The sequence below is a fragment of the Dromiciops gliroides genome, chromosome 5, assembly GCF_019393635.1.
Source record: "Dromiciops gliroides isolate mDroGli1 chromosome 5, mDroGli1.pri, whole genome shotgun sequence".
Classification (NCBI taxonomy): domain Eukaryota; kingdom Metazoa; phylum Chordata; class Mammalia; order Microbiotheria; family Microbiotheriidae; genus Dromiciops; species Dromiciops gliroides.
In genome coordinates, this window is record NC_057865.1 from 46,734,121 (window position 1) to 46,752,520 (window position 18,400).

Sequence of the window (18,400 nt, forward strand, 5' to 3'; positions counted from 1 at the left end):
GGTTCAGCTTCCTTTTTTCCTCCCTCTCTTTCTCTCTTTATTTCTCTTTCTTTCTCCCTTCCTCCTCCTCCTCCTCCTCCTTCTTCTTCGCTTTGTCTCCCCAATACCTCGCACAGAATCAGCCTCATGGCAGGAATTTAATAAATTTTGCCGATTGATTTGATTGATTGATGGGAAAACAGCTTGGGAAAGTAGAAAGAGCATCCTCTCTGTAGTAAGGGGACCCAGATTCCAACCCCACCTCTGACCCTTGTTACCACATTGTGACCTTGGGCAATTTACTTAAACTCCCTGAGCCTCAGTTTTCTTACTGCAAGAGAGAGTTGGATGAGATGGGTTCTGAGATCTCTTCTGGCTCTAGACCCAAGGTTCTATAATTTTGGTATAACAAATGACACTTATGGTGATGAAATAGCTTCTCACATTACAGGGGCAAAGAATGGTATTTTCAAAGATTTTAAAAATACAGGAATTATCTGTGATTTTGCCTATTGTAATGATCAATCAATCAATTAATTAATAAATATTTATTAAGCACCTGCTATGTGCCAGGCACTGTGCTGAGCTCTGGGGATATAAGACAAGACAAAAAGACAGTTCTTGCCCTCAGAGAGCTTATAATCTAATGGGGGAGACAGAAAGCAAATAAAGATTTACAAATGCATATGTATGTGTATATATATATATACTCATATATATATATACACACCTATATATGTGTATATGGGTTTTCAAACTCATCTTAAGGAGAAGTTTATTATTTAAATATATATATATGCACACACATAGTCATATGTGTGTATTTATGTATAAGTAGATAAGTTCTACAGAAATATCTGAGGCATACATAGAGGTTAAGTGACTCACCCAAGGTCACATAGCTAATAAAGGTCAAAGGTGAGAATTGAACTAAGTCTTCCTCATTTTAAGCCCAGCACTCTACTTATGCTATCCTGGCTCTATTTCAAAGATAATATTTTGTGAATATAAACAAATAAGTGCATAGCATTGCAGATAAACACAAGGATGGTGCTTTTTATTTATTCATTCATTCATTCATTCATTTATTTATTTATTTGTTTGTTTGTTTATTTGTTTATTTATTTATTTATTTATAGTGAGGCAATTGGGGTTAAGTGACCTGCCCAGGGTCACACAGCTAGTAAGTGTTAAGTGTCTGAGGCCGGATTTGAACTCAGGTCCTCCTGACTCCAGGGCCTGTGCTCTATCCACTGTGCCACCTAGCTGCCCCATGGATGGTGCTTTTTAAAATCACTTTTTGTGGGAATATTTTTACTTTAATCTCTCTTCCTAGGTTTATAATGAAAGGGCATACAATGGATTAATATTTGGTTATTTTAAATGGAAATTTTAAAAATGAATGTGATAATGTTTCTGTATAGTTCTATGGTTTTTATTTTATATTAAAATCTTTGTATTTCTGGCATTTTAATCTACCAGAAAGCTCTAGAAATGAGTATTTCTGATATCCTTGAGTAATAACAGCTACCATTGCTGTATTGCTTTAAGATTTGCCAAGTGCCTTGCACATGTTCTCTTTTGATCTTAGCTCAACCCAGCGAAGTAGGTACTGATATTATCCAAATTTTTTGGATGGGGAAGCTGAGGCTGAGAGAGACTAAGTGACTTGGTCTGATTTGAATTCAGGTCTTCCTGACTCCAGGCTCAGTACTCTTATCCACCATTGTTGGTGGTGTCTGGATATAGGGGAAGACTGGGAAGGGGAAGACAGATATCTGTCTCACAAGGCTTTGTTGAGTACCCCAACTCTCACCCAACTACCCCAACTCAGCCTTGGAGTCAGGAAGACCTTGTTCAAATCCCACTTCTTGTTATTAGCAGTGTGACCCTGAGAAAATCATTTAATTTCCTCCTTACCTGTTCAAAGGTACAGTATCTACCTCACAAAGCTGTTATGAATATCAAATCACTTGGCATGTATAAAGTGCTCTACAAACTCTGAAGTGCTATATAGATGTAAGTTATTGTTATTGTTATTATTATTATTGCCATTTCATCCAGGCATCTTTGTTCCCTCCCCAGCTACAGTCACAGCTGGAGATGTTAAATAGCTGTATGGAGCTGCCATGAAAGGGATTTCTTCAACTCTTCAACTTAATCTTAAATAACAAACATCTCCATCTTAAAATGAGCTTGAAAGAGACCCACTTTTGGTTAGTGGGTCTGGGTTCAAGTCCTGCCTTTGACACATATGCTAGCTGCGTGGCCTTATGAGTAAAGCTACATGGGCCCTCTCAGGGCCATGGGCTTCTCTCTAAGATGAGAAAGTGGCCATCTGCCTTGGTAGGAGGTATTTTCTACTCCCATGAAACCACAGGTCCAACCTCTATCCCTTATCCATAATATTTGATTAACTAAAGGAGAGCTAAGAGAGTGAGCCTGAATATTTACAGTTGTTCATGAGAGATCTCAGGGAGGCCCCTGCCCAGCCCTGCAAGATGGTAGCCGGCTCACATTCTCTTCCAGAACCTCTTCATCAGAGCCGTGCGGGCATACAATGGAGAGAACTGGAGGACATCCATCACTGACATGGAACTGGCTCTTCCAGACTTCTTCAAAGCCTTCTATGAATGTCTTGCTGCCTGTGAGGTCTCTCGGGAGATCAAGGATTTCAAAGACTTTTATCTCTCCATAGCAGGTTGGTGCTGGGCTGTCTCTCTCTTTTTTTTTTTCGGTGAGGCAATTGGGGTTAAGTGACTTGCCTAGGGTCACACAGTTAGTGAGTGTTAAGTGTCTGAGGCCGGATTTGAACTCAGGTCCTCCTGATTCCAGGGCCAGTACTCTATCCTGGGCTGTCTCTTAAAGTAAACAGGGGCACTTTCTTGGTGGGGTGGGGTGGGACAATAGGTATCAGGGGCCAGCGGATGAACTGCTGAAACAAGGTAGATAGCACAACAGGGCTGCTAAAGTGAGTGCTGAGAGGTAAGTGCGATAGGCAGCTAAGACATCAGGGGCATCTGGAAACACAGTAGGCAGAGAGACATGCAAGCAGGTGGTCAGCATCAGGGAGGCCTGGGGCTGGGTAGTAGGTAAAGCAGGCCATCAGGATGGTAGTTGGCAGGTAGGGCTTGAGACCTTTGGCAGGGAGAAATGAGAACAAAGAATAAAGAATTCTTGTAGAAGTAAGGGCCCCAAGAAAGGAACTTGGACCTTGGGAAACAAGTCAGTCACCCAGTTACTAGTGTTGAGGTACAAGGTGAGTCCATCAACAAGCATTTTTGAAGTGCCTACTATGTGCCATGAACTCTACTGAACTTTGGGGGAAAAAACAGTCCCTGCTCTCAAGGAAATCCCAATCTAATAGGGGAACAAGTATATACAGGCGAGCTATATATAAATTGGAGATGATCCACAGAGGAAAGACACTGGCATTCTTGCAGATGGTAGGATTTTAACAGGCACTTGAAGAAAACCAAAGAGACCAGAAGGGAGAGAAAAGGAGGAGGGAGAGACTTGCAGGCATGAGGGATGGCCAGCAATGATGCCCAGGGTCCGGAGATGGAGTTTCTCATTCAGGGAACATTGAGGAGGCCAGTGTTGCCGGATCCCAGAGACGAGGTATAAAGTGACTAGAAAGGTAGGGACAGTCCAGGTTATGGAGGGCTTTGAAGGCCAGACAGAATCTTATATCTGATCCCAGAGGTGAGAGGGAAGCTGCTGGAATTGATTGACCAGGGGGTGCTGCCCACTAAAGCATTCCCTCCGATTTGATATCAGTAAATTAATTACCACTCTCTATGTTTGATTGCTCAACAACACCAGGTAACTTGTCCCAGCCTTCTGCCTCTATCTTGTTCATGAGATGTTTTGTCCTAGACCTTGCTGGAATCCAGGTGTAACTGATCTTCTGTGCCATAATTCCCTCCAAAAAGGGAAATGAAATTAGGCTACCATGACTGCTTGTTATCCTGATTCTGGTTTCTAGTGACCATTTCCTCTTTTTAAAAAATGTGTGAAATTTATTTACAGAGTGAAAAGCAAGATGCCCACATAGCAGATAGCTTAGGGGAAAAAAAAAACCTTTTGGGGGGATCTTCCTCAATTTTTCTAGTCTATAAAATGTTTACTAACCCTTCCCATACTTCCTAGTTTGAAGATGCCTTTTACCTCACCTTCTCCCATCTCCTGGTCTTTTTTCGCACCATCCCATATGCACTGAATGAACTCTCTTCTCCCCTTCCATTACCACTTTTAAAAATTCTTCCTAGACTTATGTATAACAGTGATTCTCTGGGCCATAAACTCTTTCCCCACCCCATAAACTCTTTAAATGAATTTCTTTTTCAGACCTGTGTTTTCTTTTAGTATTTTGAGGAGGGGGGCAGGGCAATGAAGGTTAAATGACTTTCCCAGGGTCACACAGCTAGTAAGTGTCAAGTGTCTGAGGTGGGATCTGAACTCAGGTCCTCCTGAACCCAGGGCCAGTGCTTTATCCACTGCAGCACCACCTAGCTGCCCCTTTTAGTATTAACCCAATTTCATTTGCACCTGTAATGATTGTTATCAATATGGTTCCTTGACTTTATAATAGGAACTTACATATGATAATAATAATAATAATGACAACAACAACAATAACATTTATTTAGGGCTTCACAATTTACAAAGCTCTTTGCATGTTATCTCATTTGATCTTCACAATAATCCTGGGAGACTGATGACATTATTATCCCCATTTTACAGATAAAGAAACTGATACTGAGTGAGGTTAAGTGATTTCCCCATTACAACTAGTGACTAAGTTAGGATTCAAACCCAGCTTGTCCTGATTCTGAATCCAACACCCTGTCAATCCCCTGTGGCTTCATGTAAGGGATGGTCCATGAACAGAGCTTTAAAAAATCATATCCTTTGGGGAAGCTAGGTGGTGCAGTGGATAGAGCACCAGCCATGGATTCAGGAGGACCTGAGTTCAAATCTGGCCTCAGAAACTTAACACTTACTAGCTGTGTGACCCTAGGCAAGTCACTTAACCCCAAATGCCTCACCAAAAACAAAAAAATCATATCCTTTGAGCCAATAATCCTGGTTTTGTAAATATTCAAAAAGAAATATTGTGGATGACACTAAAAGTTCTATTAAGAAAAGGAGAGGGGGGCAGCTAGGTGGCGCAGTGGATAGAGCACCGGCCCTGGAGTCAGGAGTACCTGAGTTCAAATCCGGCCCCAGACACTTAACACTTACTAGCTGTGTGACCCTGGGCAAGTCACTTAACCCCAATTGCCTCACTAAAAAAAAAAAAAAAAAAAAAAGAAAAGGAGAGGCTGGGGTAGGGGTAGAGGTATAGAGAGCTGGCCTAGAATGAGGTCCATGTAATCTTGGGTAAGTCCTTTAACCTCTAAGACAACTCCAGACTCTAGATTGTAGAACATGTTCTGACCCACATTGGTAGAAGGAATTTCCTCACTGAAAGCTCCTATATCGATGAAAGGTCAGGTTGGGTCTGAAACAAACACAAAAAGATCTACTTGAAAATATTGATAGCAACACTGTTTGTAATAACAGAAACTCAGAATGAGTTTGGCTGGACAGAGTGGAATGTAAATATGGTGGAATCTGAGTAGAGAGGCAGGATGGAGGTGCGGAATGAGCGCTGGTCTCAGAATCAGTCAAAGGATCCGAATACGAATGTTAGCTCTGATACCTAGTCTCTGCGTGACCCAGCATAAATCTTCTTGACCTCTCCGTGCCTCAATTTCCTCATCTGTAAAATTATACTTCCATTCCCTACTTGGAAAGGATCTCAAAATTCATCTAATTCAACCTCTTTCATTTTACAAATGAAGAAACTGAGGCTCAGAAACTGAGTGTCTTACCCAAGGCCACACTGGGCAGACAAGTGTCAGAATTGTTGTGAGAAAAGTGCTTTGTAAACCTTAAAGTTGTATGTAAATGCAAGCTATCATAAATAAACTTTAATCAGAAGGAGGCAGCATGATGCTTGGGGGTGGGAGCTGGGAGAGCTTACTAATAATGTTAGCAAGAACTGAGTCCAGGTTTTTCCTCTCCTATGTACTTGTGTGGTTCTAGGTAAGTCACTTTTTACTTGTAGAACTTAGAACCATGGCTGGTATGTATTGAGAGAAGGAATTTTCACACCAAGAGTTGTCTAGAATGGCAGCTAGTGGATAGAGCACTGGGCTTGGAAACAGGACGACCATATTCAAAACCCACCTCAATCACTTTCTAGCTGTGTGTCCCAGGGCCAGTCACTTAACCTCTGTCTGCCTTAGTTTCAACTCTAAAATGGAGGTATTAGCACCTCCCTCCCAAGGTTGTTGTGAGGATCAAATGAGATAGTAACTATAAAGTTCTTCACATGGTGCCTGGTATATAGTAGGCACTTAATAAATGCTTGTTCCCTTTCCCTCCCTCTCAATTGATAAAATAACAAGTCTAGATGAAAACAGCAATAACAACAACACCCAGGAGCATCCTGAATCTCTCATAGCCATGACCTTTTTTTCCATTAGTTAGTTAACTCCACTTACTAGCATTGGGTTCCAGTGAGTAGCATTATGGGGCAGATTGAGGATAGCCAAAGCCTAGAGGCAAGACATACCTGTTGGTATTGTGTGGGGACTGGTATTAGATAACAGGAGAGATTCAGGATTGGTGGGTCGGGTGTCACTGGAGCATTTCTTTCTATAGGCATTAATTAGCTAATGAGGAATTCAGTTTGCCACATGGTTGGCATCACTAAGGCCCAGCAGTAAACAGCAGTCGATGTATTGGCAGGCAGACTACATTATCAAGGTAGTTTGTCAGTGAGTGGAGGCCAGGCCCAAGCAGCCAACTGACCAGCATCAGGGGTCAGCAGCAGCATCCAGCATATGTGGGTAACCTGGCAGAGGATATGAGGCATAGCCCTGGCCTTCAGGAAGGAAGTCTTAGCTGTAAATGGCCAGGACTTCAGTCTAGGGGCTAGAATTTGTGGAGAAGGCTGTAGGCCTTGGAAGACACGTGAAATCAAGGCAGCAAAGTATAATGGAAAGAGCAATGAATCCTGGAATAAGAAAACCTTCAGAGCGGTGTCATGTTGAGAAATGGTTGACTGTCTGATATTGAGTGTTTGTGTTTTTCTAGACCATTATGTTGAAGTTCTGGAGTGCAAACTGAAATGTGAAGAGAACCTCACCCCCGTCATAGGGGGCTACCCCGTGGAGAAGTTTGTGGCCACCATGTATCACTATCTACAGTTTGCATATTATAAGTGTAAGTGATTGACTTCTCTCTAGGGATGGGACTTATGCTGAAGTACATCTTTCCCACAATTCTTTGGGCACCGTTGTGACATAGCATTTTTTATAGACCTTGCATGATGTCTTTTCTTATAATGACTGAGGCATCTGTCCCATTGGAAGGGCTTCATCCCTTGGGTTGAAATGAAAACTTCATAAATTTGACAAGAATTCAATCCCACAAATGGAAAGGTGGTGTGGCGTAGGGGGAAGAGGGCTGGATTTGTAATCTGACTTCCAATCCCACCTCAGATGCTTATTAGCTGTGTGAGCCTTCATAAATCATTCATCTCTCAATCTCAGCTTCCTCACCTAAAAATGGGAATAATAATAACAACCCTTTACAGAATTATTATAAGGATAAAATGAGGTTATATGTACATATGTGTGCATAAATACAAATATATAGAAATATCCACAGGTTTGCTGCAAGGATAAGATAAGATTATACACACATATGTGTGTATAATATAAATACATATAAATATCCACAGGTCAATGTGTGTATGTGTGACACACACATATAAATATCTACAGAGTTCCTGTCACAAGGGGGTGGCTAGGTGGCGCAGTGGATAAAGCACCGGCCCTGGATTCAGGAGTACCTGAGTTCAAATCCAGCCTCAGACAATTGACACTGACTAGCTGTGTGACCCTGGGCAAGTCACTTAACCCCCATTGCCCTGCAAAAAAACCCAAAAAACAACAACAACAACAAAAACCCAGAGTTCCTGTCAGGATAAAATGAAATTATTTTAGATTAGACCTCAAAGACAGAAAGTCCTTCCTCTGACTGACTGTGTGGCCCCTGGACAAATTGCTTCACTTCTCTCCAGTTCAGATAGTTCTATACAGTTACAAATTGCAGAGAAGGCGCCAGCCAGACTTGGCAGAGAATTTCCTCACCATGGAGTTCTGTTTCCCAATGCAGTCTAGCCCCCATCTCATTGCTGGACTGTACGACATCTTAGTCTCCTTCCAGCCCAATTCTTGTCCAGCAAATCTGGCCCCAGGCAGAATCAGAGTTGAAGATTATCTTGCTGATCATATTGACACAGATGATAAGATGTGGGGGGAAGACATCTTGGAAGCCATGTAATCTAACCCCTACATTTTCAACCTGAGGAAGATGAGGCCCAGTGATGGGAATCAAATTATCCAAAGTCACAGTGCAAAAAGAGGTATGATAGCTTCTTAATCTAACTCCAGAGCCAGGCCCGTTTCCCTTACTTACGCCATATGCCCTCATTTGTGGTAGGTGGCTTACATGGGAATTTGGATTGGTTCTTGTGCACTAAATTCTTTGGAGTGGGGAGTTGTCTGTATAGTACTCACATTCTGAACATTCCAAACCTCTATCCATAGACCCTCTGACTAGGTCACAGAAGCCCTGGGGGGATCATATAACCACTAAGTGGCATCTAAATGATTCTGACAATGAGATGGTATCCTGGTACATCTTGTCCTCTCTCATATGTCCTGATAGCATACGTGTACTCTCATGCTCTAACCAAATTCCAAGAGCAGGAGATAAAGCTTGGAGCAGGGGAAGGAATGCTATCTAAGAAGCCTAGAGAGCTATACCCTAATGATGGGTCCGCCATTTTGGAGCCAGCTGTATGAAATTGGGCTAGTCACTTCTCTCATGATCTCAGTTTCTTTATCTGTAAAATAAGGGTGTTGGACTAGGTGGCTTGTGTCAATAAAATGGTCTATCTCCAAATTCCTACTAGAGTGGAAGGAACTTCCTAATGATGTTGGCCTAATTCTTTTAGCTTTGTTTGTGTTTTTGAGAAAGTCTTTCTTTTAATGTATTTAAGGTACCACAGTGCCTGGAATATAGTAAGCACTTAATAAATGCTTATTGACTTTTTGACCACCAGCTATGGAGTTAGGAATCCTATGCTCTTAATTCTATAAAAATATAGAATCATTTCATTAAATCACCACTGGGTGGCACAAGTCACACATCCAAAGGGATATTTTATAGGTAGCCTAGTTTTTATAACTTGTAGGACAGAAAGCTGAATAGGCCCCATCCAGAGCTGGTGACCCCTTTACCCTTCTTCTCACCCCTGATCTTCTTTCAATGTTGGCCCCAAGGGTGTTGGTCAGATTTCTTGTGTTTTGCAGCCTATTGGTCAGGTTGACTCACCAGAGTTAAGGTCCCTGGAGGCTAGGAACGGGTTTAATTCTGTCCAGATGACCCAGCCACACCCTGCAGTAGTGCTGAGTACCTGAGTCACCCCAGCCCTCTAGAGCCTTTGGGAACTAAGGATAGATAAGTCAAGGCCTAAAAGAACATTTTCAGGCACAGTCTGGGTCAGGCCTACATGGCTGGCACAATCTGGTTTCAGAGAACAGCTGGAGTAATGGTGAAGGGAAGGGAACAAGCAGTTAAGCAACTACTATGTGCCAAGCACTGTGTACTTTACAAATATCAGCTCATTCAATCATCACAACAACCCTGGGAGATATCCCTATTTTACAGTTGAGAAAATGGAAACAGGCAGCAGTTGAGTGACTTTCTTAGAGTCACAAGGTAAGGGACCATTTACCCAGTGGCATTTTCCTTTACAAGAAAACCCCAAAATGGTATTTCTGTTTCCTTTTTACATGTTTTTTAGCCTTCTAAATTATCCTAAAAAAGTTTTTATGGATGCCTTTTGTTTTTGTAACATTCGTTTCTAAATCTCCACACCCCTCCTCTCTACTACCCAGTAAGCCTTCCTTTTGTTTTTGTTTTTGTTTTTTTTGAGGGGCAATTGGGGTTAAGTGACTTGCCCAGGGTCACACAGCTAGTACGTGTTAAGTGTCTGAGGTCGGATTTGAACTCAGGTACTCCTGAATCCAGGGCCAGTGCTCTATCCACTGCACCATCTAGCTGCCCCAAGCCTTCCTTTTGTAATGAAGATTAAAAAAAAAACCCTCAACCCTCAACAGCTCAGCAAAACTACCACATTTGACATTATATGCAACATTCCATATCATAATCTCACCCCTCTCAGAGGAAAGGAAGGAAGCCCATTCTTTCATATCTTTGAGGCCAAGATTGGTTATTATATTACATTTTATATTATATTATATTATAATTTAGTTTTGAGAGTTTTTTATTCCTTCCTTTTACATTTGTTGTAGTCATTTTGTATATTGTTTTCTTATGTGATTCTGCTTACTTCTGTTCATCTTGTATCTCTTCATATGTCTTCTCATGTTTCTCAGAATTCCTTATATTGTTTTTTATGGCATATTTATATTCATGCACCATAGTTATCCACTGTCATTATTTCCTCTTTGTTGGCTGTAATGTGAAACATCAAAGCTGTTTTGATTTGCATTTCTCTTATTACTCATGATTTGGAACCAGCTTTCCAAGGGTTGTGAATACTCTTCAAATCTTATTTTGAAAAAGCATTAGCTCATAGCTTTTGGCCACTAATTTATTGGAAAATGAATGACTGTTGATCTTATATATTCTATTAATTCTGTATATGTCTTAGGTAACAATCTTTATCAGAGATATTTGATACAAAGATTTTTCCCAGTCTATAGCTTCTTTTTTTTTATCTTAGCAAAATTGATTTTGTTTACACAAAAAGTACTTCCTTTTCCCAACACTGATGCCAGATCCTACATCAGGTATTCACTTTTTATGGAACCTACTTAGCCTAATACTCTTTCTAGTTCTAATTACCCAATTATCGGTTTTTCAAATCAAAGATCACCTAATAAGACATGTCAGATTTTCCATAGATTCATCCTATTTTTTGTAGACCTTTAGGAAACTGTGCCCCATTTCTAGTGAAATGTGACCCTTTGGATTACTTCCCTTCCGATTTTTCTCCTCCCCTCCCCATCCAATCCAGTGAATGACATGAAGAATGCTGCTCCATGTGTTGCCAGCTACATGCTCTTTGATCAGAAAGATGAAGTCATGAAACAGAATCTGGTTTACTATGAGTACCACAGAGACAAGTGGGGCCTCACAGATGAGCATTTCCAGCCCAGACCAGTAAGTTGGTGTTTTTTTTTCTTTGAGTAAATTTCCATTTTTAGTACAGTTTTGTCTTTTGTTTTTGCAACATCTACATTTCCCCTCCTCTTCCCAGAGAGCCATGCCTTGTATAATGAGAGAGACAGAGACAGAGACAGAGACAAAGAGTGAGTGGGAGAGGAGGTCTGGGAGAGGGTTCACTAAGTTATATACTGAAAAACACGTTGTATGTCATATACCTATAGTCCCTCATTTCTGCAAAGAAGCCAAGTTAGTGCCTTCTCATCTCTTGCCTTTTGGGACTGTGTTTGATGAGACAACTAAATGTAATGAGCATATTACTTACATATCATCCCTCCCCCCTCCTATTTAGCACCTACTATGTGCCAAAGCACTTTACACATGCTAGCTCATTTGATCCTTACAACAACCCTGGGAGGTAGGCGGTATTATAATCTTCATTTTACATTTGATGAAATTGAGGCAAGCAGAGGTTAAATGATTTGTCCAAGGTCACACAGCTGGTAAGAATTCAGGTCTTAGTGACTGTAGGCCCAGCACTCTGTCCATTGTGCTACTTATCTGCCTCTGCAGTTTCCTATCCATTAAAAAAAAATAAAAGATAGGAATGAGATAGGGAGGATAAGGAAGATAGCAATCTAACTCAGGGTTCAAAATCTTCCATTGACTGCATATCCTTCTCTACCCTAACTCCTGCCTCTATAAACTCATCTCTTTAATATAGCTTTTGTGTTCCAGATAGATTAATCTATTTGTGATACTTTTAAAAAATATGTAGCTTTAGGGGGCAGTTAGGTAGTGCAGTGGATAAAGCACTGGCCCTGGATTCAGGAGTACCTGAGTTCAAATCCGGCCTCGGACACTTGACACTTACTAGCTGTGTGACGCTGGGCAAGTCACTTAATCCTCATTGCCCTGCCAGAAACAAAACCAAAAGAAAAAAATATGTAACTTTTATTTTATTTTATTTTATTTTTCAATGAAAAAAGTACTACTTTTCCTGCCTCTCACCCTCCTTTCATTTGGAAAAACAAAACTCTTGTCAAGAACAAGCAGTCAGATTATATCCATTTTAAATTTTATTTTTTTTAATTAAATTTTATTTTATTTTTAGGGGCAATGGGGTTAAGTTCCATTTTAAATTTTATTTTCTTTTTCAATTAACAAGCATTTATTTTCTCTTTCTTCCATCCCTCCGAATTAAAAGGAAAAAAAAAAAGATAAACAAATAGAGTCAAGCCCAACAAATTCCTGCTTCACCAGGTCCCAAAATTGTCTCATTCAGATTACGTCTACCCAGGCAAAGTGTATCTATTGTTTGCAAATGTAGTACGAACCCCGCTCCAAGGTACCTTTGGGTGTTTCTGGGCTTATAGCTGAGGAGAGCAAACTCCCTCCCCAGAACACATCAACAACTAGGATCCAAGATTTTCTTTAGGAAAAGTTCTAGTCTTTTCACAAATGAACAAGTAAAGAATTTCAGTTGATGGTGTTGGGGGCTCTTTGCAGTGGAAATCTTTGTTTGATCAAAGAAGATGTCTTTGAAGAAACAATCCAGCCCAGTGTCCTCGTCCCCAAAAAGGAGAAGTGTGTGGCCGTCGGGCCAGAACCTCTTGAATGAATGCTTGTCATTTTATGTTCCTTGGCAGTATCCTCAAGGAAGGACTGTCCTTCTGAGTTAAAACAGTGGCTTTTTGCCCGAGGATCATAGCAGCCACTAGCCTTAGTCTTCTCTCTTTCCAGATATATAGACTTGCCTCATTGGCTCTATTCTAAATTTGACCATCCTTGATCAGCATAACTCACTTGGCCTCTCTGATCTTCAGTTTCTTCATCTGTGAAACCTATATAAAATGCCTACTATGTGCCCTATAAAACAGGGATAATAATACCTGCAGTAACTGCTGCCCAGGGTTGTTGTGAGTTTCAAGTGACATAACTTATGCAAAGTGCTATGAAAGGCTTACAATGCTATTTAATGCTTAATAAGATTACTGACCACATCCATTTCTTTTTTCCCTCTTCTATCTTCATGTCTCCTTTTTTTCCTGTACTCTTTTCTTGCTTTTTCTTTACATTTTCTACCCTCCTTTCTCTCTTCCTTACCTGTGCCGGAGAAGTGCACATTGGTTCTTGGTGGCCCTCAAGGTTAAAGTACAGACACATAGTAGGTGCTTAATACCATGCTTAGTGATTGACCAAACAAAGGCCATGACAGTATCTATACTCAAAGTAACAAACATTATCAACATTCAAATTTCCTGTATCTAGATACTATAAATGACTTTGGGAATTTTATATCCTTATTGCTTTGTCTACCTTTTTTCTCCCTCGAAAAAAGTGGTATTGAAGGTAGTTAGGTGGCACAGTGGTTATAAAGCACAGGATGTGGAGTCAGGAAGATCTTGTCTCAGAGACTTATTGTGTGACCCTGGGCAAGTCATTTAATTACTGCTTTCCTCAGTTCTCTCAACTGTAGAATGGAGACCATAAGAGCACCTACCTACCAAAGGGTTGCTGTAAGGAGGAAGTAAGATAATATTTGTAAAGTATTTAGTACAGTGCCTGGCACATAGTAGGTGTTTAATCAATGCTTGTTTCCTTGTTCCTTTCTCTTACTCTATCTTTGACAACTTGTCCCGGATTGGAGACCAAATTGCTAATAATTTATGTAGAGCCATAGAATTTTAGAAGCCATCCAATTCAGCCTCTTGACTATATCCAATCATATATCCCAGTTATATGACCGTCCAACTTTTGTTTAAATACTTTTGATAACAATTAAAAAAACCAACAATAAATACTAGGGGCAGCTAGGTGGTGCAGTGGATAGAGCACCAGCCCTGGAGTCAGGAGGACCTGAGTTCAAATCTGGCCTCAGACACTTGACACTTACTAGCTGTGTGACCCTGGGCAAGTCACTTAACCCTCATTGCCCCAAAAAAGAAAAAAGAAAAAAAAAACAGAAAAAAACCCCAAGAATGAGATAATCCCTGCTGGCAAATAGATTATATTCTGGGTTTGGGTTTTTTTTTTTTTGGTGAGGTAAGTGGGGTTAAGTGACTTGCCTAGGGTCACACAGCTAGTAAGTGATAAGTGTCAGAGGCCGGATTTGAACTCAGGTCCTCCTGAATCCAGGGCCTGTGCTCTATCCACTGTGCCACCTAGCTGCCTCAAGTAGATTATATTCTAATGGAAAGATGTGTATGTATGTGGGTATGTGTGTTTGTGGGTATGTATGTATGTATGTATATATGTATGTATGTATAGACTGTTGTTCAGAATGTTGCTTTCAGTCATGTCCAACTCTTCATGCTCCAAACTTGGAGTTTTCTCAGTAGAGATACTGGAGTGGCTTACCATTTCCTTCTCCAGTTCATTTTACAGATAAGGAAACTGAGGCAAACAGGGTGAAGTGACTTGCCCAGGGACACACAGCTAGGAAGTATCTGAGGCCAGATCTGAATTAATATCTTCCTGACTCCAGGTCTGGGGCTCTATCCATTGTACCACCTAGTTGCCCTATATATAGTGCACATATATTCCTTGTATATAGAATAATTCCTACATATAGAATACATAGACAGAAAATAAGTGTGTGTAGTTCATTACAAAAGAGTTAAGTAGAATTCAGAGGGGGCCCACTGCAGCTGGGGGCATCAGGAAAGGCTTCATGTAGAAGATGGCATTGAAGCTATGGCTGGAAGGAATGGAATTTGTATCCCCAGGGCTGGCATGGCACCTGGATCATAGTTGATAAGTGTTATCTCTAACCTTGTCCCACTATGTCATCTGTTTCTTCCCCTACAGGAAGCCGTTCAATACTTTAATGTAACCACACTCCAGAAGGAACTCTATGAGTTCGCTAAGGAAAACATAATGGATGATGATGAGGTGAGTTTTCAGTTCTGTTTAAGTCAACTAATATTGATTAAGCACCTACTATGTGCTAAAGTCCTGTGCTAAGTCCTCAGGTCAACATAAAGTTTAGTAAGGCTATGGTTCCTGTCCCCTAACTCCTCAGGACCCTCTGGAAAACTCACCAGGGGCCCCTCTGATTGGAGGGCAGAATGGAGAGCTTTTCCTCAAACTTCCATTTAAAGAGGGCACCCAGGGGCAGCTAGGTGGCACAGTGGATAGAGCGCCAGCCCTGGGGTCAGGAGTACCTGAGTTCAAATCTGGCCTCAGACACTTAACACTTACTAGCTATGTGACCCTGGACAAGTCACTTAACCCCAACTGCCTCACTAAAAAAAAAAAAAAAAAAGAGCGCACCCAGGCCAGCCATCTCTTCATTTCCCACTTAGATGCATGGAGTTTTCTATCAGGTTTCTTTATCAGGTACCCACACCTTCCTTTTTAGCTTCCTTCTGTGTGTGAGGTCTTTCCCAATTAGATTGTAAGCCCTTTGAGGGAAGGGACTGTCTTTCTTTTTTGGATTTGTATTTCCAGTACAGCACAATTCCTGGAACATGTTGTTGTTGTTTAGTCATTTTCAGGCATGTCTGACAATTCAGAAAAAAAAAAAAAAGGCTGAGGAGTTGAAAGTGTATTCAAAAATCATTCAGCTAGCATTTATTAAGCACCTTCGGGGCAGCTAGGTGGCGCAATGGATAGAGCACCAGCCCTGGAGTCAGGAGTACCTGAGTTTAAATCCGGCCTCAGACACTTAACACTTACTAGCTGTGTGACCCTGGGCAAGTCACTTAACCCCAATTGTCTCACTAAAAGAAAGAAAGAAAGAAAGAAAGAAAGAAAGAAAGAAAGAAAGAAAGAAAGAAAGAAAGAAAGAAAGAAAGAAAGAAAGAAAGAAAGAAAGAAAGAAAGAAAGAAAGAAAGAAAGCACCTACTATGATCCAGGCACAGTGCCAAACAATGGAAATACAAATATGAAAAAGAAACACAGTCCCTGGGGTACAATGAAAAGCATAAAACAATAAGGAATAAGGAGTTATGGAAAAGTTTGGAATTGAGGAGGGAAGTGACGAGATTGGTTCATAAGGAAAAGATGGAGTAACACTTTGAATAATGAATTGAAGGGGAGAGACACTTATTAAGAGAGCATGGCAGGGGCAGCTAGGTGGCGCAGTGGATAAAGCACTGGCCTTGGATTCAGGAGGACCTGAATTCAAATCTGGCTTCAGACACTTGACACTTACTAGCTGTGTGACCCTGGGCAAGTCATTTAACCCTCATTGCCCGGCCAAAGAGAGAGAGAGAGAGAGAGAGAACAAGCACATGGCAGTCATAGAGGGAGATGGTAATACCACAGAGAAGTGGGTGACCACAGCCAAAGGACATGATCTCCCAGAGATGAATTTCCTCATCTGTAAAATGAGGTAACACTTGTACCGCCTATCTTATGGGTGATGAAGAAAAGTGTTTTATAAGTGTGAGTCACTAGAAGGAATTATTTCCCTATTTGACTAAATTTACCACAATGCCAAATTCTCCCTGTAGATGAAAAGTACAGAAGACCTGAAAAAAAAATCTGGGATTTATCAGCATTTCTATGAAAGGATAATCTCAGTAAAAAAAGACAAATTGTAAGAAATGGAAACCAAGAACATACATTTCACTAAAGGGAAGACTTGTAGTTTCCTCAGAATGTAAAGCTACATGTCTGGGGGATACACAGGCCACATTCTCTTTCATCTTTTTTGCCTTCTAAAAATATAGTGAATTTTAAATCTTTGTTGTTGAGTTGTTTCAGCTACGTCTGACTCTTCGTGACCCCATTTGGGGTTTTCTTGGCAAAGATACTGGAGTGATTTGCCATTTCCTCCTCCAGACCATTTTACAGATGAGGAAACTGAGGCAAACAGGATTAAGTGTCTTGTCCAGAGCCACACAGCTAGGAAATGTCTGAGGCCAGATTTGAACTCAGTAAGATGAGTCTTCCTAACTGCAGGCCGGATACTCTATCCATTGTACCACCTTGCTGGCCTGAATTTTAAATTACAGTAGCATTTTTTAAATGCCCACATAGTTTATTTCTCTTCATTTTTGTGTGAGCTTGAGCCATTGTCTTTTCTTCCATAAATTGTGCCCAGGCCCCTTTAACAATTCTAGAGAATTTTTTGGAACTTGGGGTTAGGTGACTGCTATGAGGTGAGCTTATTCCCCTTCCCCATTTGTTGAAAAAGACCATAAAGCAAGAGAATTAGAATGGACCCAGAGGCTATCATGTCTAGTCTCCTTCATTTTACAGTTGAGGAAACTGAGGCTTAGAGAAGTTATGTGATTCACTCAAGGTCAGGTAGGTAGAAAGTGGTAAGGGTGAGATCAGAACCCAGATCTGTTGATGCCCTACCCAAGTCTCTTTCTCATGTCTCTTTTTGAAGGCTTTACACTGTTAAGAGCACTCTGAGAGGTTCTGGGAGAAATACAATATGTAAATAAGACACAATTCTTTTCCTTCATGGATAACTATAATATATGTTGAAGAAAAAGGTCAATACTGTACTCTGCATTTTGGGCACAAGTCTGCCAGAAACCATTTAATCTAATTTAATATTAACCTAATAGTCAAGCCATTTTTGGCTTAGAGATGTCAGTCAGTAAATATTTATTAAGTACCTACTATACGCCAGGCACTGTTAAGCAGCAAGAACACAAAGAAAGGTAAAAGACAGTCTCTGTTTTCAAGGAGTTCAAAGTCTAGTGGAAAGAAAGGGAAGGGAAGGTTTTCCTCACTCCAAACTCAATATTCTATCCACTATACCACCTAGCTTCCTCAGTTGGTCCTCTGATCTTTCCACTAGGCAGCACTGCCTTAATTCTATGATACTGTCTCAGTGAATAGGAGAAAGAGAAGATGGGATCTTAGGGGCAATAGGGTCAAATGAAGGAGATTTGGGGGGGGGTTGTTTTTGCTTTTGTGAGTGTTTTTCCCATGACAAAGGAGACCTCTTTTGAAGGCAAAAGGGAATGACTTGGTAGAGAAGGAAGAGAAATGGACTGAAGATGCTAGACACCCATTTTCACATAGAATTATTGAATTTTAGATCTAGAAGGGGCCTCAGCCACTTGTCCTCTCCTAAACTAGAATCCCCACTTCATTCTAGTAATCATCTAGTCTCTGCTTGAGGGCCTCTACTAA

At 40.9% G+C, this 18,400-nt stretch overlaps 1 protein-coding gene across 1 annotated transcript in view; it reads left to right on the plus strand.

Annotated features, from left to right (window-relative positions):
- The window catches only part of LOC122728531 (cartilage associated protein), a 56,362-nt gene that overhangs the window by 16,740 nt on the left and 21,222 nt on the right, over nt 1-18,400 (plus strand). The window contains exons 3-6 of the mRNA XM_043967209.1: nt 2,509-2,680; nt 7,129-7,257; nt 11,150-11,295; nt 15,109-15,192. Coding sequence (XP_043823144.1) covers nt 2,509-2,680; nt 7,129-7,257; nt 11,150-11,295; nt 15,109-15,192 — 531 coding nt within the window. The remainder of the gene's footprint in view (nt 1-2,508; nt 2,681-7,128; nt 7,258-11,149; nt 11,296-15,108; nt 15,193-18,400) is intronic.